At 37.5% G+C, this 27,678-nt stretch overlaps 1 protein-coding gene across 1 annotated transcript in view; it reads right to left on the reverse strand.

The window, feature by feature from the left end:
- The window catches only part of LRP2 (LDL receptor related protein 2), a 196,572-nt gene that overhangs the window by 146,684 nt on the left and 22,210 nt on the right, over positions 1–27,678 (reverse strand). Inside the window, exons 2-4 of the mRNA XM_038584752.1 lie at positions 13,594–13,701; positions 11,494–11,616; positions 4,830–4,946 (exon numbers count right to left, since the gene is read on the reverse strand). Coding sequence (XP_038440680.1) covers positions 4,830–4,946; positions 11,494–11,616; positions 13,594–13,701 — 348 coding nt within the window. The remainder of the gene's footprint in view (positions 1–4,829; positions 4,947–11,493; positions 11,617–13,593; positions 13,702–27,678) is intronic.

Consider the following 27,678-nt stretch of genomic DNA (forward strand, 5'->3'; position numbering starts at 1 on the left):
ATATACTTTTACATTCAAAGTATTGTTGCCCCTCCGCACACGCGTACACATACACACACGTCCTTGAATCTCTCAAGGCTCTAGACTAATGTTATTCTTAACTAGAGCAGAGAAGAAATATTTTTTTTAAGATTTGATTTATTTATTCATTAAAGACACACAGAGAGAGGCAGAGACATAAGCAGAGGCAGAAGCAGACTCCCCACAGGGAGCCCGATGGGGGACTCGATTCCAGGGTCCCAGGATCACACCCTAAGCTGAAGGCAGATGCTCAACCACTGAGCCACCCAGGTGTCCCAGAGAAGGAAGATTTTGCTCCCAAAGGGCCCTTAGCATTGTCTGGAGACATTTTTGGTTGTCACAAATGGGAAGTGCTGCTGGTTTCTAGTGGATACGGGCCAGGGATACTGTTAGACATTCTACAATGCATAAGACCGCTCACTTCAATAAAAAATTAACTGTACCAAGGTTGTCATCTGTACCAAGGTTGAGAAAACTTGCTCTAGATCTGGCAACCAATTTCCAAAAGATATAAGGGACAGATGAACATGTTAAAGGACATCAGAGGACGCAATGATCAATGATCAATACCCAGACTCTGGGAAACTCAAAGTCAAGTCATTTGGTTTTTTCCAAGAAATACATTGCAACGGGAAAAAACAGAAATGGAAGGAAAATTTTCAAATCAAAAGACAGTAACTAACTCCAATGTATAAATTTTATTTGGACTTTGATTTAAAGGACACTGTAAAAAGATAATAAGTCATTGGGATAATTTTAAGAACTGATTATTTTAAAGAACAGTTGTTAACTTTTAGGTATGGTCATGATATTGTTATGTTATGCTAGCTTTTAGTCCTTATATTTTAGACACAATTACTGAATCATTTAAAGATAAAATTATATGACTTCTGGGCACCCCAGGTGGCTCAGCGGTTTAGTGCCACCTTCAATCCAGGGCCTGATCCTGGAGACCCGGGATCGAGTCCTGCATCCCTGCATCAGGCTCCCTGCATGGAGCCTGCTTCTCCCTCTGCCTGTGTCTTTGCCTCTCTCTCTCTCTCTCTCTCTCTCTCTCTTTCTGTGTGTGTGTGTGTGCGTGTGTGTGTGCGTCTCATGGATAAATGAATAAAATCTTTAAAAAAATAATATGGCTTCTGAGAAGTGCTTCAAAATAATGGGTAGAAGAATAAAGAGCTATAGGTAAGACAAAATTAACTATGAGTTGGTAACTGATAATTTGAGTGATGAGTACAAAGGAGTTGTACTCCTCCACACTTGATTCTTGACAATCTTTATAATTTCCATAAAGAGGAGATAGTTATCACATCCACCTTGTGGTGTGAATGTAAAAATTGCATAAGATAGTGATCAGTGCCCAGCAAATGGCAGTTCCCTTTCCCACTTTCCACAAGTGTTCCAAACAAAGAGCGAAAACAAAATGAGGCCAATCTGTCTCTCTATATTAGCACTTTCTAAAGACTTTGATCCAGGCCATTCATTTCTTTCTTGTACAAATCTGGCTGTGGCCAGGAGATCAAAGCATAAAGAAATATGAAGATTCTTAATTTCCTTATTTGGATTTTTTATATACTCCTCCATAAATAGCACATGGTAATAAATAAACAAAGCAAAGAGAAATAGGAAAGAATACTTCATTATAAAACCCATTTACGTGTGTCAGATTCATCTTAGAGCCATGAACCCTGAAGAATTCATGACTTGTATGATTCTAGGAGCAATTAACTATCATATAAATCTGGCTCTCTTTCCCTAACAAATCCTTATTTCACCTATTCCTTGTACTTAAAAAATAATAAAAAATAAAAAAAATAAAAGCTGGTTAAAAATTCTGGCTCAGGTATTTTATAAAGCTCACTCACTTCCTTTCCTTCATTCCCTTCTATAAGCAATTAACTATCATATAAATCTGGCTCTCTTTCCCTAACAAATCCTTATTTCACCTATTCCTTGTACTTAAAAAAAATAAAAAATAAAAAAAAAATAAAAGCTTGATTAAAAATTCTGGCTCAGATATTTTATAAAGCTCACTCACTTCCTTTCCTTCATTCCCTTCTGTAACAGTGGCTTGCATGCTCGTACCCTGCCAGCTTTTTTCCGGAAGGTCTATTGGCAAAGTCGTGAGGCAGTTGTACTGGTGACTTTAGAGTTGGCTGCAGGGTGTTCACATGGAATAAATCCAAACAGTCTGTTTCAGCTGCCTTTTATTTTCCCTAAAGTAGCATTTCCCTCATTCCCATTGCATTTCCAATAAAGCACTCATTTTTATCCACTTGTAAATTAGGGATAAAAACAACAGACTGTTGGCTGGTGGCACAGCCTCTAGTTCTCTCTTAAATTTGCACAAGGTAGGACTTTCTCCTTCTGTAAATAAAGTCCTTCATGAAAAGCAATCAACAGACTTGGAACTAGAAGATGGATTTAGCCCTAGCACTGCCACATATTGTACAACCTTGAACAAGCCACTCTACTCTTTGCAGTCTCAGTTTCTTTATTTATGAGAGTATACTACAACCTGCCCTATTCTCATTGAGGAGCCTAATTAAGAATAACAACCAAAATATATATAACACTTAGTAGTTTACAAAATACTATAAAATAAATGACCCATCACTAGTATTAATCAAAAATATTTTCTTCTCTTGCCACAATGAAGGACCTATTATTTGCTTTACAAAGTACTAAGAGACCTTGACTCATAGACTTGCTATTTTGTGGCATGCAGACAGACACTACCATCTGTATAATTGCCAGTACTAAGTCTAAACTTCCAAGTGAAAAGAGACCCAAATTAGAAGCAACATAATCTCTTTCCAAGGGAACATTTAAGTTGGGTTGGAAATTATACGACAACACAACTATACCAGCAATTCTGCTAGGAAATGGAGATACAAAGACAAATAGCATAGCATCCTCTCAAAGAAAAATATACCCAAGGAAAGAAAGCATTGGAGAAGTAGAGGTGTTTTTTTAAAATGCACTGTGTTGGGGCACCTGGGTAACTCAGTTGGTTAAGTGGCTGCCTTCAGCTCAGGTCATGAGGGAAAAATCCTAGTTGATCCTAGTTGCGGATCATGGAGCCCCATATTGGGCTTCCTGTTCAGTGAGGAGTCTGCTTCTTCCTCTCCCTTTCTCTCTGCCTCTCCCACCACTCGCACGTCCATTCTCTCTTTCAAATAAATAAATAAAATCTTTAAAAAATAAAATGCACTGTGTGATGGTGTCGATGCAACATGAATCTGGACCTGTTTAGACCCAGATCTCTCCTTTTCACATATACAAGTATTTCTTCCACGAAGAGTACAATTTGAACGATACAGTGAAATAGGAATAATTTGCTCATAACCAATTCATGTTAGCTCCCACCCAAGGCATATAGTACCATATCGGGAAATGTACCAAAATATACAGAAGATGGTTCACTCATCAAGAAGCATAAGATATACCATTTGAACCAAAGGAAGAAATTTAGAATAGTCCAGATAACTAAATTAAATCAAAATGATCAAACAATGAAGGAGGTGTCCCACAGGAATAGACTAAAACTTAAATGTCAGTTGGAGATATGATAACCAAGAAGTGTATGGTCAAGTGTTCTAGCAAGTTTTCTAAGGTACACAAAATCTATCCACTGACTATTGGAATACTGGAATATTAAAACAACTCCTTATAAAAATGAAGGAAAACAAGAAAAAAATTTTACAAAACCAACTCCCTAAAGTTTGTAGCATAATTTAAGAACAAAAATAAGAAAGTAACTTTACTCAGCTCATAGTAAACTTATGAAATGCAGTCTATCAAGAAATTCAAGGGGGAAAAAAAGCATAAAAATTCAAGGAAGTTCTGAATAAAAACATAAATGATATGCTTACAAGGGCTTTTAAGAGAAACTGGGTATGCCTGAAGATAAAGACACAGATGGACCACAGGACTGACACAGTAGAATAATTCCTATATTCTTGTAATCTAACAATTGCATATAAACCTCAAGAGAGGCAGATTACTCCTTACTTATTTGTAAGAAGTACACGATGCACCATGATTGCACTCTCTTATTCTGGTTAGGGTAATATATTAATATAGAATACTATTATTTCTATGCCTTATCTTCTGGTAATCAGTTACAAGGAACTGATCTGCCATTGGAGAAAGCCATTTTCAAAATGTAACCCTTTTCCAAACTGGAAAATATTGAGTCCATAAGAGCAGAAAAATTAATGAGACATTTGACTAGAAACTTACCATCATAATTCAATAAAACCCAAAATTGACCAAAATGGATTTTGTATTCAATGTATTCAATGACCTTTCAAGATTCTACGTTACTGTTTAAAGCCTTACTTCAGGGGCACCTGAGTGGCTCAGTGTTGGAGTGTCTGCCTTCGGCTCAGGTCATGATCCCAACGTTCTGGGATTGAGTGCCACATCAGGTTCCCTGCAGGGAGCCTGCTTCTCCCTCTGCCTATGTCTCTGCCTCTCTCTGTGTGTTTCTCATGAATAAATAAATAAATAAACTCTTAAAAAAAAAAAAGGTCCCCTACTTCAAAAAAAAATACAGAAATGTAAGTGGGGGACATACTTAAAAACTTAAAAAGTCCTACTAAAAATAGTCTCATATCAGAATATCACCTCTAATCCATAAAAGAATTTGCCATGAAATTTCAATAGCAAGAGGCATATTGCTATGATTGATTACCCATCAACAAATGGGTCCCTCAACAAATCTAAAACAAATCTAAAAAATTGATTAAAATGCCAAAGGGACAAAGGTGAAAGCAAATACATTGCAAAGACTGAAAGGGACTCACGGCAGTCTTTCTCATCAGTTCCATCTGAGCAGTCTCTGACGCGGTCACACCTGTATTCGTTTGGTATACATTCACCATCAGAGCATGTAATCTGTTGGCTTGAGCATGTTCTCCCAGCTGTGAAGGGGAAAAAGATATTACTTTATAATTACTGCCAATGACAGACCAATCCATTGACATTTACCAAAGATGAGCGAGGAAATTTGAAAGCAAAGGCAAGAGAGTATATTGAACATAGAGCTCATAGGCTCAGAAAGTAGGTTATCCAGCTACACCAAGGTAGACACCTCACAATGCAAAAGCAAAGGTATTATCATCAGGATACTATCAAAATGCTCACAGAATCAGGGCACCTGGGTGGCTCAGTAGGGGAGCATCTAACTCTTGGTTTCTGCCAGGTCATGATCTCAGGCCCTTGAGATTGAGTCCTGCTACCAGGCTCCACACTTAGTGGGGAGTCTGCTTCTCTTCCTCTCCCTCTGCCTCTTCCCCCGACCCCCAACAGCCCCCCACTCAGGTGTGCACATGCTTGCTCTCCTGTCTCTCCCCTAATAAAATCTTTTAAAAATGCTCAAAGAATCATAACAACACTCAAGCATGTTAGTGTAGACAATTATATTATCAACATGTGTTGAGAATACAATATAGATTGAAATCTATATGGTAAAAAGGATGAATGAAATCAAAATTTTGCAGATATAGGTAGTAGCGAGAGATCAGTAAGGTCCCCCTCTTGAAATAATACTTGTTTAAAGATGAGGATATATGTATGCCAAAGGGTTATAACAGTAGTTATTTCTGAGTGATTAAAAAAACGGGTGATTTTTTCTTTAGATTTTTCAATACTATATGACTTTCTATATTGAACGTGTGTCAGTTTTATAAACAATTTAAACTACCTTGTTTTTATCCTATGTTGATTACAGTAGGTAAAAGCAATGCATCCGTAGTTTATCAAATTTGCCTCTGGATAAAACAGATCAAATCAAAGGAATTGATGCTGCAAGCATCATGTGAAAGCTATTCTATAAGCCTAGGGGCAGGAACTATCATGGGATTTTTCAATTGTCCACATAAAAAGAGAAGCATTTGAGGAACGGGGAAAATGTGATCCACTGAAAAAAATTATATCATCAAATGGAAGAAAAAAGTTTTCCCCTGAATTTGCATAGTTTCCTAGACTTCTATATAGTAAAGATACTTAGGTTCAGCAAAATTTGGTTTTCTGATGAAATTTCATCTCTCTTAAGCATTGTGCCATACACCTACACTTAAGAAAAACCTTTTGAAAAGACAAATGGGTAATCAATCGCAGCTTTAGAGTTGACACTTGAAGATTCAAACATATAAAGGTTACCACATGATAAGTAAGACATTAAAAACTATCCATAATTACCACTCTTTTCCATGCTTAATTGATTATAACCTTTCATGTCATCTTGTTACTTCTTTCTAGTAAAATTATTTCATTATGAATGTGTTATGTAATTCTTGAATAGCAAACAAGATTTTTCCAGTCAGTCTACTTCTGACACTTTGACAGTATGATTTCCTATTTTCTCCCAGTACCTTATATTAATAAAATTAGAACAGAACTTGTCTAGAAATCACTTAAATGTCTGAATTCTGCCCAAAGCAGACACAATTTTATCTGAGTAAGGCTAAAAAGGTTAATACTTTCTCATTAAATTCCCCTATAATTTACTTAAGTATATATTGCCAATTTCCACATAAAATTAAAGAACTTTTTTTATTCCCAAAAAGGCAAGTCATGAGTATTCTCAAGCAAAATAGGAAGAAAAACAAAATCAAGTGCCAATATTATTTTAAGTATCTTGGCTTTCTTCCTAATCTGAAGCCCAAAGCAATTCTATATTTTGTGCTTAAGATTTCAAAAGGGTTTATGAGGAAGCAATTAAAAGCTCATTCAAATAGAGAAATGATAAATTCAAATTATATGGATCCATCAACCAGTCTGATGCTAACTTTTTCACTAGTTACACTACTGAGGGCCTAGTCCATGCCACAAAGTATACCAACAATGGGAACATAGTGATGAATGAGGAACAGTCCCCACCCTCAAGGAACTCATGGTTTTCTAGGAAATACTTCAAGAATTAATTAGAAAACAATGATGAAAGTGAATAGTAGGCCCACAAGGAATTATAGAAGCATCAAGGAGGGATGCCTAATTCACTCTGAGGTAAGACTGTGAACAGAGACAGCTTCCTTTAAGAGCCAGCACCCCTGGGGAATCCCTGGATAGCTCAGCAGTTTAGCACCTGCCTTCAGCCCAGGGTGTGATCCTGGGGTCCTGGGATCGGGTCCCATGTCGGGTTCCCTGCATGGAGTCTGCTTCTTCCTCTGCCTGTGTCTCTGCCTCAATCTCTCTCTCTCTCTCTTTCTCTCTCTCTCATGAATAAATAAGTAAAATCTTTAAAAAAGGAAGAAGAAGAAGAAGAAGAAGAAGAAGAAGAAGAAGAAGAAGAAGAAGAAGAAGAAGAAGAAGAAGAAGAAGGAGAAGAAGAAGAGGAGAAGAAGAAGAAGAGGAGGAGCTAGCACCCCATCTGGGTCTTATAGGAGAAGTGGATACGTTAGGTCAAAAGGAAAGGACTGTCTAGCAACATACACTCAGGTAGCATGCACAGAGGTCAAAGAGGGATTTGGCATGATATGCCCAAGGGAACTACAAGCACTGCTGTGGACCCCACATTGAAATTTCAAGGCAGGAATGACAAGTGATAGACATGGAAAAATAAGCACCAGCCGCATCTTAGAAGCCACTATAAACCACTGTTAAGGGGCAGCCCGGGTGGCTCAGCGGTTTAGCACTGCCTTCAGCCCAGAGTGTGATCCTGTGTCTCTGCCTCTCTCTCTCTCTCTCTCTCTCGTTGTCTCTCATGAAAATAAATAAATAAAATCTTTTTAAAAAATGCAATTAAGGAGTTGGAGCTTTCTTCTTAAGGTGATATACACCAAAGGGTTTTCGGGTTTTAGTTAAAGCTTTCTGGTATCAGCATCAGGGAGAATCAGAGAAGACACAGAAGTAGAGGCAGGGAGACCAATCCAGAAACTGTTGAAGTCACCCAGATAGGAGATGCTAGCAGTAATGACATAAATGGGAAAGAGGTGTACTTTAGAGGTGTTAGGACACGGTTGGTGACTAAATGTGGGCAGAAGAATCAAGAATAATCCCAAATTTCTAGCTTGAGTGCCAAAGGGACTATGATACCCTTTCCATGCTAACTGATTACATCTTTAATGTCACTTACAGCCATCATTATATTTCCTCTAATAGAAGGCCTTCGTTGTGAAATAAATTTCATAACATTCTAGATTAACAAAGAAAATGGCCTCAATCTGCCTATTTCTAATAGCTTGAGACTGACATTATATTTTCTGTTAGTACCTTATAGTGAGTTAATTTTATTTCTATGAAAAGATGATTCATGTAGACCAGCAATTATAGAAGGAAAAATAAGTTCAGGGGAGATTATTAACTCCACTTGGAACATCTTGAATTTGAGGCATCCTGGAGATCTCCAACAGGCAGTTGAATCTACAAGACTGAAGTATGAGCAAGAAATCTGGGTCATAAGTGTAGATTTGGGTATTAGCCTATCCAGGGTTACTGAAATATCATAAAGTTGGTTGAAATTATCCTGGAAAAGTGTAGAGTAATAAGAGGAGTTGCTAAGTGCAGGGCTCTGAGCAACAGCCATACTCACAGGCTGGGCAGAAGGGGAAAACAAAATGGAATGATCAAAGAAGTTCAGAAAAGAATCAGGTCAGTGAGTAGTCATGGCAGCCAAGGCAGTAGCGTCTGGAAGGAGGAGTGATTGCCAGAGTCAACTGCAATAGAAAAGTCCATCCAATGATGAGAAAGGAAAAGAGTCCACTCTACTTGACAATCAGGAGTTCTCTGGCAACCTTAGTAAATATAATGGTGGCATATTCGGTAGCTAAAGGAGGTCTAATAACAAATTTTGTGTCATTAAAAATGCAAGAATTACCTTATGAAGAAATCCATAGTCATTTAAAATGTCATGTAACATTGCTTATATATTACTGCTATAAAGTTTTCTCCAGTCTCTTTTCCTAAGCAGTTGTCCTTAGGAGTTTGCATCCCCTCTGTAATTTATTATTATTAGCAAAGGGTCCTGCACTACATTGTATCACAATCTTCAGCTCAGCTTTCTTCCTACTTTGTGTGGAAAATGGAACCAAAATGATATATCTCAAGCCAAAAGATAACTAAGATAACTAACTAACTCATCATTCATTAATTCATCCAGTACCCATGTATCAAGACTTTACTATCTACTAGACAAAATTACAAGCCAGCAAAATAAAGCATAGTCACTGCTCTCCAGGGATTCGCAATCCAGCCCCATCCTGTTCTGAGTACTCACTGTCTACAGGTCTTCCCTTCCTTCCCCTAATACCTTTGAGGGGTTACCCAGAAAATAGTATTGGTCCAGACAGATTTCCTACAAAAAATTTTTTCCTGCCCTACTATACCTGGCACTTTTAGTTCCTTCCTTCTGAAATTCTGAACTATCACCCCGTCATCTCCCTCTTTCAGATCTGGTCGTCCCCCTTTGCCACTCCACCTCACATCCTAACACACCTCATCTGATGTGCCATGCCCCTGTCTGGCCTTGAATTGCTCCTGTCCATGCCTTCTCCTAGATTGTCATTTATCACCACCACTACCCTCCACAACCCTACATAGTTCACTAGTTTCCCCTTAATCACTTTGTCCCAAATATCACCATCCCTTTGTGGGAAGACCCCATGACCAACACTGACAAGCCCTAACAGGTTGTTTAATCATACAGTCTTCATTTTAGGTTTAAACCAAAGTTGAAGTCATGGGTATTTTAGAATTTCTATTCTCTTCCTCAAAACACCATTGGCCCAAATGAAAAGAGTTTGCTCTCAATGTTATACTCAAGGGATACCTGGGTGGCTCAGGGGTTCAGCATCTGCCTTTGGTTCAAGGCATGATCCCAAAGTCCGGATCAAGTCCCACATAGGGCTCCCTGCATGGAGCCGGTTTCTCCTCCTCCCTCTGCCCATGTCTCTGCCTCTTTCTCTCTGTGTCTCTCATGAATAAATAAGTAAAAAAAAATTTTTTTTTAATGCTGGACTCAAAAGTCCTGGGGTAAATGCCAAGCTTTTATAAATGTATCCAGGACCTACTGTAGGCTGTGGCATCTCCACTGCTAGTCAAACAATGACTAAACAACTTCTCACATGAAGTAGTCATCAAAAACATCTGTTTCTTCTTTGATTTCTGTGGACAATGACTGTAAAAATGCCAACAGGATCTTGGCTGACATCTTAAAATTAACACAAAGTGATGATTTGTGGGATGTGCATTTAATGAAACAGAATGTATATATGGGAGGCTTAAAGGTGAACGCCACACTGTGATCAGAGCTAGACTCTTCTATAAGACAATTGGGGTTAAGAAGCTGAAGTGGTTCCTCACAGTCTGATATCTTCTCTCCAATTTCCACCTCAGTCCAACTTAGACTTCTAAAAGGTCTTCGATTTTTTTATTGGAGGGGGGTTGTTTTTTGGTGGTGGTGGTGGTGTCATAAAAAAAAACACAAGGGAAGGATATTATCTTCTCTCTTCTAGATGTTGAAATTAGACTTATAGGGATATGAAATCCAGGACTTCTACAGCTTTCGAGCAATAGCAAAAAGCCAACATGCTTAAGATGGGAGAGCAGAAAAGTGGGAGAAAATTGGGTGACGTTTGTTACTGAACTGGGAATTAATCAACCCTGGAACATTACATTTAGGCTTCTTATTGTGTAAGATAATAAAGTTCCCTTTTGCTTGCCTTTTTTGAGTTGCGTTTTTCGTTTTTTGCAGCCAAAAACATCCTCATCAATACAGGAATAATTTTAAATTATACAAATATCCCTAATGGATGAAGCAAAAGAATGATACAGATGGCATATCTCTCATATGCTGCCATCTTATATTTAGCCAAGATTATTCTCTCTTCTAAAATTATTTAAGCCCACTAAAAACCCTTTTCCAGTTTGATCCCAAATAAATTATAATTTAAGAGTTTCTTCCAGGTTACTGTCCTGAATCCCCTCAGGTATGCAGCAGCTGGCAAGGTGCCCCTGATTGCTACCATTTTCCTTCCTGTTGCAACTCATTCTATGCAGGCTGTGCCAGCAGTCACTGGAGCAACAACAACACTTCCCACATCTAATTACTAGCTCCATTTTCACTTAATCAGAAAGAAGATAGTTTACTAATTCTGAGGCAGAAGGGGTAGAGGGTCTGCATAGTGCACTGCAGGAGCAAAAGGACCCATCCAATTGCCAACCACACAAATAAAGACCCCATCGATAGATACCAATAAATGTTTTGTTTCTTTGAGTGTAACACAATCTTAATTAAATACTGGGAACCGATCTTATTTCCAAATAGCTGGGGTATATTTACAATTCTTCAGAGCACATTCAGACTCTCAATATCATCTAATTCTGAGTGAGACTGCCAGCATAGGTTCCCCTGTTGTTTAAGTTCCAACTCAGCATTTATAAAGAACCATCCCATTGTTATTGCATTTGTAACAAATGAGATTTTAGGTGTCCAGGAGGCCAAAACAAAACTCCTCTATAAACACTTACGACAATGCTGATGTTCATCAGAGCCATCCTCACAGTCCCGTTCACCATCACATTCCCAGGAGTTAGGGATGCATTGACCTTCACCATGACACAGGAATTGGTTCACCTTGCAAGAAGGAGGAGCTAAAATAAACCAGAAAAGGACTCATTATGTCAAACATCCACTCTATTATACCATAAGCGATGCTTATTTCAAAAGAATCTATCTCAACTCCTGCTTAATATAATTGATGGCAAATAGTAAACAATCCTATACAAGGGCCTGTGGACTCTAATCAGCATTCAATGCCAAATAATCTCAGCAATGGCCTCACGACAAACTGATGATCCAAAGCAACAGAAAATACAAAGAATAAAACTAATAGCCAAAACACACCCATACAAAGACATGACAAAAAATATTAATTACATTTTAAATCTAAATAAAAATTGACCATGACTTATTGTTAAATTATTCGAATTGTTTTGAAATAACTAATAGTAAAGGGTCATGATGAACTGAAAAAACGAGATTTGGAAAAGAAGACCCAGAATTGAATAATTATTATTTCTACAATTTTCTTGCTTTAGGATCTTTGGCAGGTTCTCTGAGCTTTAATATATGCACCATAAAAATTGGGACTATATTTATCTCATAGTTTGCTATAAAAAAATCCATTAAATAACATATGTGCAAGTACAGTATAATATTAGTTGCTATCTCTATTTTCATTGGTACTCTGCTATATTGTTATAGAACATTATTATTACATTAACAATCTCTAAAGAATTGTTGGTATAACTGTTCATTTATTCCTCTATCCTAGAATATACAATTCTTACTTTTCTGCTCCTAATGTTTAACCTAAAATAAACTCAGGTAGCCCAGAGGAGGTGAATGGATAGCACACAATGGGAGCTTGTTAGAAATGTAGAAGCTCAGGTCCCACTCCAAATATATGAATGCAAAACCTGCACTTTAACAAGCTCCCCAGGTGCTCCATTTGTGCATGAAAGTTTGAGAAGTACCATCTATATAAGACCTATTCCCCATCTTTCTCTCATTTCCAAATGTACCATGATCCAAGCGACACACCAAAATTTGTTCTGTTGTGCCACAGGATGGCCAACAATTCAAAACAAATTAATTTTTCACCTGATTTCTTGGTTTTTGGATGATAACCCTTGTCTTTCACAAATCATAATGAATGAAATTGCAGTAGAGCAACTGATCATATATGACAAGCCAGGAAAGCATTAGATGTTAAGGGTTGGGATTTGTGCAGGAAGGAGGCCTTTCATGGATGATTTAACTTCACTATGCCTGTTTCCTAATCTGAAACCTATCTCAGAATATTGAGAGAACTAAATGAAGAAACATAGGTGAAAATTATTTTATAATTAAAATTTGGGTTTACAATACTACTGTGTTTTTAACTATATTTTTTTAGGTTCTGAATAGTCCAATGGGTTTTATTCTTTTTTTATGTAATGTTTTATTCTTTTTTTCATTTACATTCAATTAATTAATATATAGTGTATTATTAGTTTCAGAGGTAGAGTCCAGTGATTCATCTGTTGTATATAACACTCAGTGCTCATTACATTATATGCCTTCCTTAATGCCCATCACCCAGTTACCCCATCCCCACCTCCCCCAGCAACCCTCAGTTTGTTTCCTATGGTTAAGAGAACTATAATCTTTTTAAACATAAAACCATACTAGCCTCTTCTGTGATCTTTTTGTGTAAGTCGCCTAAGTTATACTATGTCTTTTATACAAAACAGATTCCTCCTTGAATTACAAATCACAGTTGGTGCACAAAATTTCCAGAGGGAATAATCTGAAATAGGCTTATAGGCTTCAGAAAACTACTCACAAATTTGTTTCCATATCAAGGTCATGGGATAAGGGTAAGACAGAAAATGATGTGAATTGAACCCCTTCTTCAGAATTATTAATGCCATCAGTTCTCTTCAGCCACAAAGATCTCAAAAGACTTGAGTCCAGTCCCAAATCTATCACTAAAGGCATGGCTCTTTATCTTCGGTACAGCTGAATTCAGCAGGAAGCACTAATGCCACTCACAACAGAGCTTTGCCCAGCCCCTCCTCACTTACGGCAGCCGATTTCATCTGTGTCATCCAAGCAGTCTCTGGTCCCATCACACCTCCAGGATGCAGAGATACATTGCCCATCTTCACAGCGAAAATCCTCACTTCCACATTCTGTAACTCCACAAGCAAAAGAAAACCAGTTTAAAAACCTATCCATAAAAAATAAAATAATAAAATAAAATAAAATAAAATAAAATAAAATAAAAATAAAAACCTATCCATGCAGATATTTAACCAAAGAAATACAATTTTTTATAAAAATGAAAAATTATGCAGTGAATTAGTAATCAAAGGAGTATGACTTACAAAATTAGGAAAACATTTTTATAATGATTATTGTATTTTCTGTTTCAGGGTATTCAAGAAGAGGTCATTTCTGCACACGGCTGACTAGAGTGTGCCTTGATATAACCAGTCCAGAAAGAAATTTGACAACATGTATTTTGTTTTTTAAAAGTGCTTATTCTTAGTTCTTTTATTTTTAGGTGTTTTTCCCCCCTAAGGAACTAATCAGAGAATTAGACAAAGATTTACATATGGAGATTTTTTTTTAATTTATTTTTTATTGGTGTTCAATTTACTAACCTATAGAATAACCCCCAGTGCCCGTCACCCATTCACTCCCACCCCCCGCCCTTCTCCCCTTCCACCACCCCTAGTTCGTTTCCCAGAGTTAGCAGTCTTTACGTTCTGTCTCCCTTTCTGATATTTCCCACACATTTCTTCTCCCTTCCCTTATATTCCCTTTCACTATTACTCATATGGAGATTTTAATCACAATATTACTTACAATAATTTGCAAACTATCTAGATGTTTGATAATAAGAAAAGGATAAAGTTTTCTTATAGCTTTATTTTGACATATTAAGAACTCATTAAAATGGTTATGTAGAACTTCTAAATGATTTAAATATTTATAATATGTAACAAAGATGAGGATGTAAAATTTCACCTATAACAGAGTTATATATGGAGAAATAAAAGTGTAGAAAAAGGCCAGAATATTAATGGTGATTATCTCTGATTGATACCATGAGTAACTTCATTTGCTTGACTGTGCTTTTTTCTTTTTTCAAGTTCCCTGCTCTTTATTTTTTTTAAGTGCCCTTTTATTACCAAATCATAGATAGCAATTTATGGTCCTTCATTCTTAGATTCAGACCAATATTTTGGCTTTTTGTTTAACAACTTTGTAAGATCCCAGCTCTGTCAGTTCATCTTCCCAAACAAAAAATTTTTAAGTCAAAAAAAAGAAAAACCTACCAAAGAAAAATCTCTGCACCCAACCAGAGTGCTCAAATTTGACCCCCAAAGTTACTACATTCCCAAGTGGCAGTGATTTCCTCTAGTAATAGCAGAAAGAGAACATAGCTTAAATACATTTATTTCATTCAACCACTATATCCAGCAATTTTCCCAGGTCTCCCCAGGGGACTAATTTGGCAGTTGGAAACCTTCTGAGTTTCCCCAAATATCCGACCAGTGACTTCCCCACGTATTATGTGCCAAGTAGGAAATTTTTTTAAAGAGATCAGCCAACATCAGCCTAACTTGGTTGGAGTAGACTCAAAATTATTCTTTCACAAGCCCAAAGTGGTAGGAGTAATTTCGAAGTTTGGAAGAATACAACTATTTTCCTCATGTATTTAAGCAATCATGCTAAATTACCTATTTCAGTTATTGGCTAATTAACCCAAAATTAGGTAAATATACAGATCAATTATCTACTCCTAAAATAAATAAACAATCTGCTATCCTGACTTGTGTAAATGCAGGCATATCAACAGCATGACATAAACATAGTTAAGTGATCTATTCCTAGGGGATATAGGCTACTTTGTTCATGGAATGTTCAAATCTGATTGTCTGGTAGTGACATCCTGATTTATAATGTACGCTGCAAATGGTCAGAAACTTCCCTTGGCTAAATGGTGGTACCGAGTGGTACAGGAATACGTACACCCAAATACCTTCTATAGACTAATGCACGATGGTGGTTGGTGGTGCAGGTCTGGGGTTGGTGGTGCAGGTCTCTTATCAACTACCTTTAAAACACAACAACCTCCCTTGCAAAAATGCCCCTAAGGAATGTACAAATTCACTCTGGAATCCCAGAACTTCTCATTGGATTTTGTTCTACAAAGCAATATTTCCATGGGAGATTAGTGGCTTTGGAGGTTTAGCTATTAACACAACATATATTAAATCACTTTTATCAATTAGGTCTATTGTTAGTAATCCAACATAACACATTTGTAAGTTCAGTACATTTGTCTCCTTTAGTATCTAATAATTTCTGGTTGAAAAATTATAGCAATCTAAAGGTCAGTCTACTTACAAAGAGTTTCATATTGCTATGAAAAAAAGAAAAGCATAAACTTAGAAACTGAGTATAGAGAAGAAAATAAATTCTTAAAACAATTTATAGCCTGTTATAAAATACATAATTCTTAAGCAATTTTTATTACAAGTCAGATTTTCTTTTATTTTTGCAAAAATATGAAGTTAAACACATCATTAAAAGGACACAAAATATATACCCAAAAGTCATTTTTAAATTACTTCAAAGCCAGTTACATAAAATATATTAAAAAATGAAATTGATAGGGGAAATTTTGCAATTAACTCTTTTCTAGTCAGTGTTTTTTCACGTTTGATCTCCCAAATACTCAGTTATCTGCAGTAATATATCAAAATCAATTTACTTAATTTACCAACAGATCCATGATAATTCATCTGTCAAGTTCACCTTTTCAATATTACCTTCCTTGCCTGTTACAACTCCCAAATGACTATTGTTTGGAAATACCTCTCCAGAAAAAACAAACTGATCCTTTATCATTGCTGGGTGGCCTCCCAGGGATCAACCAAGATGCTCCACTGGTGTCAGAAGCCTGTCATTCATTTTATTATAAAGGAAGTATGTGCTATTTAAAAGCAAACTACTAGTGAAAAGCTCTGATAACAATTGCAGGTGCCCCTGATTTCAACTGATCTGTAAGCACTGCATTTGTTCTCTTTTGTTTTAAACAAGTAGCCTTTACTCTCCACTCCACCAAAGGTATCTACATCTTATTGTTTAATAATTTAAAGTCCAAAAAAGCAGGGAGAGGGATTTCATACACTGGAGCTAAATATTTGTGGAGAAAAAAAAAAATCTAAAAACAGCAAAATTAAATTTTTTTTCAAATAGTCTCTAAACATCCATAACTATTAATCCAGTTTTAACCTAGAGGCAATTTTACAAACAGTAACTTTCATAACTTTAAAATATTTTCCCTCTAATAAGAGCCAAGAAGGTATATTTGATAATCCACACTGAAATAAAAAAATCTTTGTTAAAGGGCTCCTGGGTGGCTCAGTTGGTTAAGTGTCCAACTCTTGATTTCAGCTCAGGTCATGATCTTAGGGTTGTGAGATCGAGCCCTGCATCAAGCTCCTTGCTCTCTCTCTCAATCTCTCTCTAAAAAATAAATGAATAAATAAATAAATAAATAAATAAATAAATAAATAAATAATAACCTTTTGTTAAGAACCAGGCACAGCCATTGACAAGAAGCCATTAGGACTAAATGAACATCCTACTTCCCCAGCACCATCCCTGGCCTTTTCCAATAATCAAAATAGATTGATGCAAAGATGAAAAATACTCGTGTGGCACGTAAATGGCATGCATCATTCTAAACACTTTGCCAACTTCAAGTCATTTAACTTCCATAACAACCCTAAAAGATAGATGTGATTATTATGAACATTTCACAAATAAAGAACTTGAGGCACAGAGCAGTTCAGTAACTTGCCCAAGATCAAACAGCAAGCAAGTGCAAAGCAAAGATTTGGACCTGACAGTTCTAGTTCTGGCATCTGTGCTATATTGACCACTGCTCTGTGTTCCCTTATACCAAAAAAGGAAAAACAGAAAGCAAAAAGGAAAAGAAAAAAGTTATTTCACCAAGCTCAAGAAAGAATGTAAAAATTTGACTTTTTTCCAAAGTTGCTATCCACATTAGCTGAATTCGTGAATTGGGCTAGTGTGGAATCCATACCACACCATATGCTCATATAATTCAGTTGGAGAAGAGTAGTCTATCTGGCAACAAACACTGCACATAAAAATTCTTTGGCTTAGGAAAATTTGCTACAATCAAAAACAAGCCAGGGACATCAAAAAAAGAGGTTCAATCTCTTCAAAAAAACATTAAATTAGACTAAGGATAAATTTGTTTTCCAATCTTATAAAACCCCAAACTGTAGAAAAACAAGTGAAATAACCATATCCCAAGCTTCCCGGGCTAAGTGTTGGACTAAGAAAGTGTTAAGATATTAGAGAAACAGTTAATGCCTCAAGGAAGAAAGAAGTCATTTGTTTTTCAAGTGCAGGGAAAGTACACCACTTCTGTATTCTTTACAGCCTCTAAGCGCAGTGCTAGGCACTTGGGGATAGTCAAGGCATACTTATCAGGTAATGAAAATTCCTCTTCATAAAATTCAGCCTCTTGGTATCATTATATATATAAAGCCATTATATATATATATAAAACCATCAAGACATACAATAACACTTTATAGGAGTTTGTTTGTTATCTTAAATCCTCAGAAAGGAAAATGAAATCTGGAATAATTTGCAATTCCTTGAAAGAGGAATGCCCAGAAATTTTAAAGAGAAAAATATTGAGTCACATTAAAAGGTTTGATTCTTTTACCCTTGCTTAGTGAGAGTTTCTTTTTTTTTCTCATAAATTCTTTTCTCAAAAGAGAAAGGCAAGTCGTAGTCAATGGAACATTGTCCAAAATTAACAGAGTAAGGTAATTTCTATGGCAAATCCTATTTTCCTGTTAGATCCTCTTAACATGTGCTGGGCCTTCCAGACACTTGGGTCTACCTGAGGAGGTGTATGAGCTCTTTTTAAAGATATGTCATGTAAAAGTACATGACAGAGGCTCCTGGGTGGCTCAGTCGGTTAAGCATCTACCTTCAGCTCAGGTCATGATCTCAAGGTCCTGGGATCAAGCCCCATGTCAGGCTCCCTGCTCAGCAGGGAGTCTGCTTCTCCCTCTCCTCCCTACTCCTGCTCTGTCTCTGTCTCTCAAATAAATAAATAAAATCTTTATTTTTTAAAAAAAAGTGTAAGAGGCAATTCCTTAATTCAATCATAATTCTTGCTTCACTTTTCCTGTACTTTTTTATTTTGACATATTTTTTATGTTTATAAATTGGGCAAGAATTCCCTACAACTCTCACACCTTATCCACACCAACAAGGCCTGTTCCCTTCAAAGACTGAGAGTCACTTGTTTATTTCCAAAACTTTACACTGCAGTCATGACAGCCAAGCATAACAAATTATGTGGAAGATCCTACTCTGCCTAATATCAACTGGTGGAATAGTCCATGTTCAACTGATGAACTACTCTCTTCCTGTGCAACATTCTAGCTGCCTGGTTTCCCTAATAGGTTGTCAAATAAGAGGCCGGAGTTCTTTTTGCTTTTTAATCCAGTTTACAAACTACTGAGTCGACTGTTTTTTTCCAAATTATTGTTTCAGAGCCCTGATGGCTGATTACGTCAAAACACCATTAAGAAGACATTTCAAGAATTCAAGGACTTTGAAGCAAAACCCACAAAGCCACTTGATGAGTGATCACGTACACATCTCACTCACGTAAGTGCAGTCAAAAAAAAAAAAAAAGAACCAGAAGTATATGATATCAGATTCACTAAAGCCACAAAAAAATTTATACCTACTATGTACAAGACATGGCTCTAGGGCTTGTGGAAGAAACAAAGAAAGTTAAAATATGGTCCTTTTTTCAATAGAGCTTATAAATTTATCGGGGACAAGAGTTATATGATATAAATTAGCCATGTATTTTAAGTGTTTTCTGTAGATTATCTCACTTATCATCACAACAATCCCATGAAACAGTATTAATAGTCCCGTTTTATAGATGAGGAGACTGAGGCTTGACCAAATCTCACAACTAACTAGTAAGTAAAGGAACAGGGATTCAGACCTATGTAGTCCAGCTCCAAAGCCGTGTCATATGACTGTAGGTGATTTGGTTCTGAATAAGCAGCACAGACAATAAAAATCAAAGGGTCTCAGGCAGCCCCAGTGGCACAGTGGTTTCACGCCGCCTTCAGCCAGGGTGTGATCCTGGAGACCCGGGATCGAGTCCCACATCAGGCTCCCTGCATGGAGCCTGTTTCTCCCTCTGCCTGTGTCTCTGCCTCTCTCTCTCTCTCTCTCTCTCTCTCTCTCTCTCTCTGTCTGTCTCTCATGAATAAATGAATAAAATCTTTTAAAAAAATCAAAGGGTCTCAAGGAGGAAAAAACTAATACCACAAGCTGGAGTAATTAGAGAAGGCTTCATGAAGGAGAGTAAGACTGCATGGGCCATTGTGGATGGGTAGGATTAGCAAAGAGAAGGGACCAGCACTTTGTATAAGGTTCAAACAATTTGAGAGAAGCCCAACATAGGTGAGAGCTTAATGGGGAGGCCTCTGTGAGACAAGTGCAGGGAACCTCTTGTGAGGGCAGGACAAGGTTGGGGAGATGGAGAATAAAGTACCATAAATGTCAAGCAAACAAGTGACCTGACAAATGGGTTGACTGCAGGAAAGTCTAGAGATCATTAGTGCCAGTAACTATGTTAAAACTAAAAGTGGCTCTGCATAGATGTAATCCTGGACAGGGATACAGACTTTGGTCATGAAAAGGGCTCAGGGCTCCACTTCATACCCCAGAAACTGAGCCACAGTGTGAATGAGCTTGGTGAGTAAGCTAGTCAGTGATCCACCAAAAGGCTGCTAGGAGATGGGGCACCTGGGTGACTCAGTTGGTTAAGCCTTTGACTCGATTTTGGTTCCCATCATGATCTCAGGGTTGTGAAATCGAGCCCTTTGTCAAGCCCCATGACTGGCTCCATGCTCAGCAGGGAGTCTGTTTTAGATTCTCTTCCTCTCCTTCTGCCTCTACCCCTGCTCACATGCACTCTCTCTGTGTGTGTCTAAAATAATAAATAAATCTTAAGGAAAAAAAGAGGCTTCTGGCAAAGATGGGTCTTATCTTGCAGCTCCTCCACTTGGCCCAGGCCTGGTCCCCTTGCATGACAAATGACCAGCAGATTCTACAGGTGCACCAAAGGGTAGCTTAGTGTCCTTTCCCTGCTGGCCTCTTGAAGCTGAATGTTTCTCACCATCCAGCCTACAGAATTCAGTCAGCCCTTTGGATAATTGATCTCAAAGATTGCTTAAATATTTGCTTCATAATTTTTTAAAAGTGCCTTTTCAATGACCAAAAAGCCAGCAGGATAATGTGATGCACTATCAACGTAGCCTCTCAATCTGAGAAGTGGGAAATTGTTTCCACTTTTTCTACCTGAGCAATTCCTCATTTTCATTTATATGCTAGCTACCTGTCTTCTTCCTCTTCCCCCTAGTCTTTTGTATTCTACTTATATTTCATTGAGCACCCCTTAATCTTGACAACCAGACTATCAACCTGCACTGCAGAGCATTATAAATAAAACCGCACTTCTCAGGGGTTCTGAAGAGGACACAATTGGCATTTGGAGTGGGACAATTATTTAATTGCCTGGGGCAAAGCTGGATATATAGCATCTCTGGGCCTCTTATGTGGAATGCCAGTAGTGCCCTTCCCTGGAATCACTGTGACAACAAAGAACACCCTATACGTGTCCAAACATCCCTTGAGAGTGGTGGTACCACCCTCAAAACAACTTAGAATCTGTAAGCAGCTTGTAGATTCAAAGCTCAAAACATCTTAACCCACATGAAAGAGATCTTCTAAGAAAACCCCTATAATAAATTCTTTCCTTCTGAAGATAATAAAATTTCTTAAACAGCAATCCCACTCCCTCCCACCCAGCAATAAGAGAGCCTGGGATTGGGCAATATCATGCTGCAGCTCCTCGTACCAGCAACTTGAAATGAACTCCCCTGGGAGTGTGATAAAGAATCTAAGTTCCAGGGAGGTCTGCTTCACCCTGGAATGTTCCACGGTGCGTCCGCAGGCTTACCCATTCAGGGGTGAGGGGAGTCACAGAAAAAAAAAAAAAAAAAAACAAGCCAGGAGTCTGAAATCCTCAAGCAATTCTTCATTAACGTAAAAGGGTCAATATTAGGAAAAATAAAGTCATAGACACACCTGCTTCATGGAACGAACTTTTCCTCCCAGTGTAAGTATCATAACAAAAAATAAGTTCTTCAAATGTCCTCTCCTAATCCCTGACACATACACTTAAAAAAAAATTTAATAAAATATAAATTGGTAATCACATGTGTGCCTAAAACATTCAAAAGAATCTCCAAATTCTTACCAAGAACACTCAGCAATGAAAACCTTTTGTCAGCCAGTACCAAAACACGGACAGTTTCTGTTAAGTCTTTTCTGCACTCCCCCAAATAATTCATGAAGAACTTTCTCTATCAGCTAAGTCACTGAGCTTCCTGTGGATGGACTCCTCCTCCACTTGAAAGAAGTCTAAGACCCTCATCCCCACTCCCTTCCAAGGGACTAACTGGTTATCTACCTCTTTATTGGCCAAAGAGCTACGCTTACAGAATGCTATAAAGAACACTACCCGGGATCCCTGGGTGGCGCAGAGGTTCGGCGCCTGCCTTTGGCCCAGGGCGCGATCGGGGAGACCCGGGATCGAATCCGACGTCGGGCTCCCGGTGCATGGAGCCTGCTTCTCCCTCTGCCTATGTCTCTACCTCTCTCTCTGTGTGTGACTATCATAAATAAATAAAAATTAAAAAAAAAAAGAACACTACCCAAATAGAAGAAAATTTAAAATAGTCACCTGCTTGGGTAAAGAAGGAACTAATGAATCAACCTATATATACGAAAAGAGTAAAACACCCTTCAGCACTTAATAATTTAACAGGCCTTGTACAAAACTTTGAATCACCCTGATTTAAGTGCTGATTTCCAACCCCAATTCCCCAAAGTATTCCTATATGGCTTCATGACTAGCAAATGTAAATTACTGGAAAATGGCTGAATGGAATCAAACATGAAAAAAGAAAATAGGTACTTGTGAGAAATAAGGGACTACATACATCTGCAGTCAGGCAGCTTTTCTGCCTAAGGCTTATATATGATGCAATAGACTCACTCTCAACCCAAACACTACTTTATAGACACCATCACACCAGGGAACCAGGGTTTTTCTGATTCATTAGCCCAAGTGTTGAACCATATATCAAATTGCTACAGATGTGTTAAAGCTGATAGCATCAATGCTAATTTGATCGTCTTAACACACAGATGAGATCACCAGGTTATCAAATGAACAATGACTTGATACTGAAAATTGTAACAATAGCAGCAGAAGGAGAAATTAATTCCCAATTGGTGGATTTGGTGATTCTCTATAGTCACAGATTGAATCACCTGTGACTGCCACATAGATCTTGAGTGAATCATACAAACACCTTGCTGTATTCCTTCTCCCTTATTCCATGTTATTTAGGAACACCAAGGGGAGGTGTTAAAGTTAGCAATCAGTGTCCAGACACTGAATTTAATAGGACTTAGCATCTTGCATCCTCTTCTCAATTTAGTTCAAAATGGTAACTTATTTAGCTATGGCCCAAACCCAGATTGGACCAGTACATAATTGTTAAGTGGGCTTATAGGTCACAAATCTCATGCTAGGAACTAAATAACCTCTCATTCTAAATGTGTACATTTTCGGAAAGTAGAGATCAATTTATATAAAATTTACTCTAAAGCAACCAATGCCTCCATGTCAATAAGAAAGTGTGATGACAACTCTGGATCAGGAATGTTGATGCTTATTATAGAGCTCATTATCTTGTTATTTACACAAACACTGACTCTTATCATAGTTCACTTGTTAGAAGACCAGTTGGGGTACACACACATATGATTCAACCTTGATGATTTAGCTATGGACTTGTATAGTTTCCGCCAGCAAAGAATTTTCTTAAACTCTTAAATATTGTGCAGCAAGAATGTGAAAATAATTCTACCAATAAGTTTAAAAGTCTGTTCTTGGGCAATAAGTACTGATAATCAATCATCTGGTAAACTGAAATCACTGTCTGAAATTAAAATGTATCATCACTCTTTTTTAAAAATTGGTTTTGTTGATGTTTTACACAGTATTTTTGTATTTTTTCCCTTCTAGTGAAAAGTTAGAGCTCACAAAGAATTTTATAGGCAGAAGGTCAAAATTCTCCCATTATGACCTGACAGATGAAAACTAAAGAACAGGAGAAGTAGATGAGATTAAGTGATCAAAAGAAGAGTGATAGCAAGGTGGCAGGATTCGATTAAGAATCCTATCAACAGAGCCCTTATTCTAAACTGAGTTCCTAATGGCAGGAATAAATACCTCTGTAATCCTAGTGCCCAGTGCAGTCCTGCTAGTACCCAGATGATGCTCAATAAATAAACCATATATGATGCATTAGAATACACAGGTAAAGCCAAGATGATTTCCAAAAAACTGATAAAATCTTGAAATCTTGATGATTTGTAGACTTTATGATGGATCCTGCTGTTTAGAGTCACTGATTCTTCTGATCTAATTAACAAATCAACAATCATCTTCCATACTGACCTGGCATGAGAGATCAGAAAGACTTGAAGAAGTCGACCCCAAATCCTTGGGAGCCTATGTATATGTTCGAGGCATTCTCTGCTTATTCAGTAAAGGATAGGACTCGGTGTTATACAAAACATTATATCCAGGACTCCTCTGGAGTAGACAAAGTACTCTGCACCACAACCCCCTCGCAAAAGGCTACAAGAATATCTGATTCCACAAATCAAATTTGTAATTTGAATTATAAGTAATTTGCAAACATAACAGAATCATGATTTTATTCTCCCTACACAGAGTCAAAGGTAGGGCCGACATTGTTAACTTGGAAATCTATAAAATAGGATCTCTTATATTTGCAAAGACTTTCATGTTTCAGTGAACTAAATTTCCTGTCTATTCTGCTGTATTGATCTTAACAGATTGAGCGAAAAGAACTTTAGGACATGCCTCACCAGCAGGTTATCTGTTATACTAGCAGTCCCTTGGCCCTGGTTTGTTATGCCTGGGCTCACAGAGCATTTATAGGTCTCCAAATCACTTCCAGGCTCTATAAATGTCATCACTTTGTGCTATTATGTGATTACGATGACTTGAAACAAAATAGCTTATTGACACAGAATCAACATTACTATATTGTCTCCCGCTGATACCTGTACATAATAAAATGGTGTCTGGCTTTCTGACTACAAATGGTGAATTTAAATTTCCTAATATTAAAAGCAGTGTAAATAAAATTATTAGTCCATCTGCAGTGGTTGTCAGAAGCAGGAAAAACAGTGTGGAGTATATTTCCTAAGATTTTACCTAATCTGTACTATAAATATCATAAGTAATGACAGTAAAGAACCTACTGTCATTTTTAACTATGCATTAAAATAAAATCTTAGAATTTTAATGCTGGAAAAAAGTAGTAGTTCCAGAAATAAACTAGGTATGTAGAAAGTATATACAATAAAAGTTTTACTAACATACAAGTAATTAAAACCATCACCTATTGGAATTTTGTCTATATTACACTTTTTAAAAAGGCAATCACAAAAAATAAACTGATACTAGGGATTTGATCAAAAACAAGAGTTTTTAGTTGGCTGTTTCAATTCTAGAAACTGGATATGTACGGTTATAGTCCTGTGACAATAAATGAATGAGCCAATATTCAGAATGAGTCCTTAGATATTGTGATAATTTAAAAATATTTCAATTAAATTTGGTAAAAAAAATTCAGATTTTACCAAAAAGAACTAAAATAATATCTTAATGGAGAAAATACTAGAGTTAAGAGACAAGAGACATATAAACATGGGGTTCAAGCCTTGTAATAGCACTAGCAGTCCCCACATCATTCTTTTTCTCCTCCCCCACTTCACATCATCCTAAGTTCCGTGAGGGCAGGAACTATGTCTTATTGACTATTGACTCTTCACTCAATAAATATTTGTTGCTTAACTGGCTTAGCTTGGTGGACTTGGATTTAAAACCTCTGCTACACAGGATCCTTACCTGCAAAATTTCTGACCTGCAAATCAGGTTTTGGTGAGGACTAAAGAGTCCTTACAAACCACCAGCATAATGTTAGAAGTACAGCAGTCCTTCCTTGAAGGCTGGTTCCCTCCCGGGTACTCCTACACATCATCCAACTGGAGCATTCTAACAGTCCAAGCAATAAAATATTCAGAAATCAATACCTCCACCAGATAACAGCTGTTTGTTATGATCAAGAGAGATCTTCTAAACTCTGACCCACCTTGCTTGCTTGAAGCTCAGCGTTGAGAGCAAGGATGGATGGTGGTTGCCTTGCCTCCTACCCAAGAACAAATTATCAATTGGCCTAGTCTGGAGTCAAGGACAAGACTGAAAATCAAGATTTATTCTAGGAAACAAAAGTCAAGCTGGACCCAAAACCAAGCCTGCCACTGGTTTTCTTTATGCATTTTTCTATTTTCCTACAGTGAGTTGTTTTTATTATTATTATTAATAATAATAATAATTAGTAGTAGTAGTATTACTTCTATTTTAAAATCACTGTTTCAGGGGCACATGGGTGGCTCAGTGGTTGAGCAGCTGCCTTTGGCTCAGGTCATGATCCTGGGGTCCTGGGATAGAGTCCTACATCAGGCTCCCTGCAGGGAGCCCTCTCCCTCTGCCTGTGTCTCTGCCTCTGTCTCTCTCTCTGTCTCTCATGGATAAATAAAATCAGCACTTTTTAAAAAAAATCACTCTGTTTCAGGTGATCCTCTGGAGCGTGTACGTGGAATACTATTAAGTGTATAATTTCAGCAGGCACACACATACAGACTTGATAATAAATATAAAGGCTTTCCCAGAGTGGACCTTGAATCATTATACTACACATCAAACTACCTTTTTACAGTTGTACAAGCTCTCCTATTGACTTCAGTTTATGCCTCTATCTTTGTACATAAAGAAACAGGGAGAATATAAAGAAATTCAGGATTTTAATCAACTGAAACTAAGCTAAACAAAGCTTTCCATTTAGAAAATTCAGAAATTTTCCAGTTCCTAGTTTCAAAAGAATGATATTTCAAATTCTTCCTAAAAGTATTAACATATTCAGTATCCTAGTTCTCTAAAACTTTCTCCTATATAATAGAAAAATGCTACAAAATGCAAACATACTCTTTGACAGGCATAATTTGTGATCATGCCTTTACAGTACATTCAAAGGAAAGCTTAAGATGATAAAGTTGTTACTTTCAAATCAAATGAAAAAGGTTTTATGTAAATCCTTCCAAAAAGAAGAATAAAAACAACATCCCAGTGTCATGACCCCAGCCTTAGGCTTCCCTGGGACCTTACCACCTTCCAAAGTATTCTCCACCTTACAGAACAGAGACTCCAAATTCAATTCAATCTAACAAACATGTTCCTGAATCTCTGGCGGACCATTAATCTGCATGCTCTTAAGGAGGCAAAATAACAACTGTCTGGACACCGTAACGACAAGTCAAACACCAATTTGGCTCTCTGCAAGCAAACCCATACAACCACCCCATCTCCTGCCAGAAACTAAGTGAAGCTGGTTCTTCCCTGAGCTGGTTCTCACTGTTTACTGAGAGCATGCAACACTTCACATTAAGTTCGGGAAGCAAAGTTACAAAGAAGGAAAAGCAACTGAAACCTGAAAGGTTCTGATAGTCCAGGAATGAAGCAATGAGGGCCTTATCTAGCTCAATGGTCCTACTTCTGCTTCATTTCCCAACTCTTGTCTACAAACCCTTTCCTTCTTTGTCCCTTGGATCCCCATAATGGGTCTAGAGTTTTCCATGGGTCTCGACCCTAACCCCCCAAATCTGCTTCCAGTGACTTATCAACAGCAAAGTTTAAGTGATTTTTAAAGCCCTCCTGTGGGTATTTGCACTCTCAGCAGAAAGTAGGAAGCCCTCCAAGGAATGAATGTTCTAATTGTGGCATTTTAAGTATTCTCTAATGTGCAAATGCCTTCCTCACCAGCTTGGTGGAGCAGATT

Source organism: Canis lupus, chromosome 36 (genome assembly GCF_011100685.1).
Source record: "Canis lupus familiaris isolate Mischka breed German Shepherd chromosome 36, alternate assembly UU_Cfam_GSD_1.0, whole genome shotgun sequence".
Classification (NCBI taxonomy): domain Eukaryota; kingdom Metazoa; phylum Chordata; class Mammalia; order Carnivora; family Canidae; genus Canis; species Canis lupus.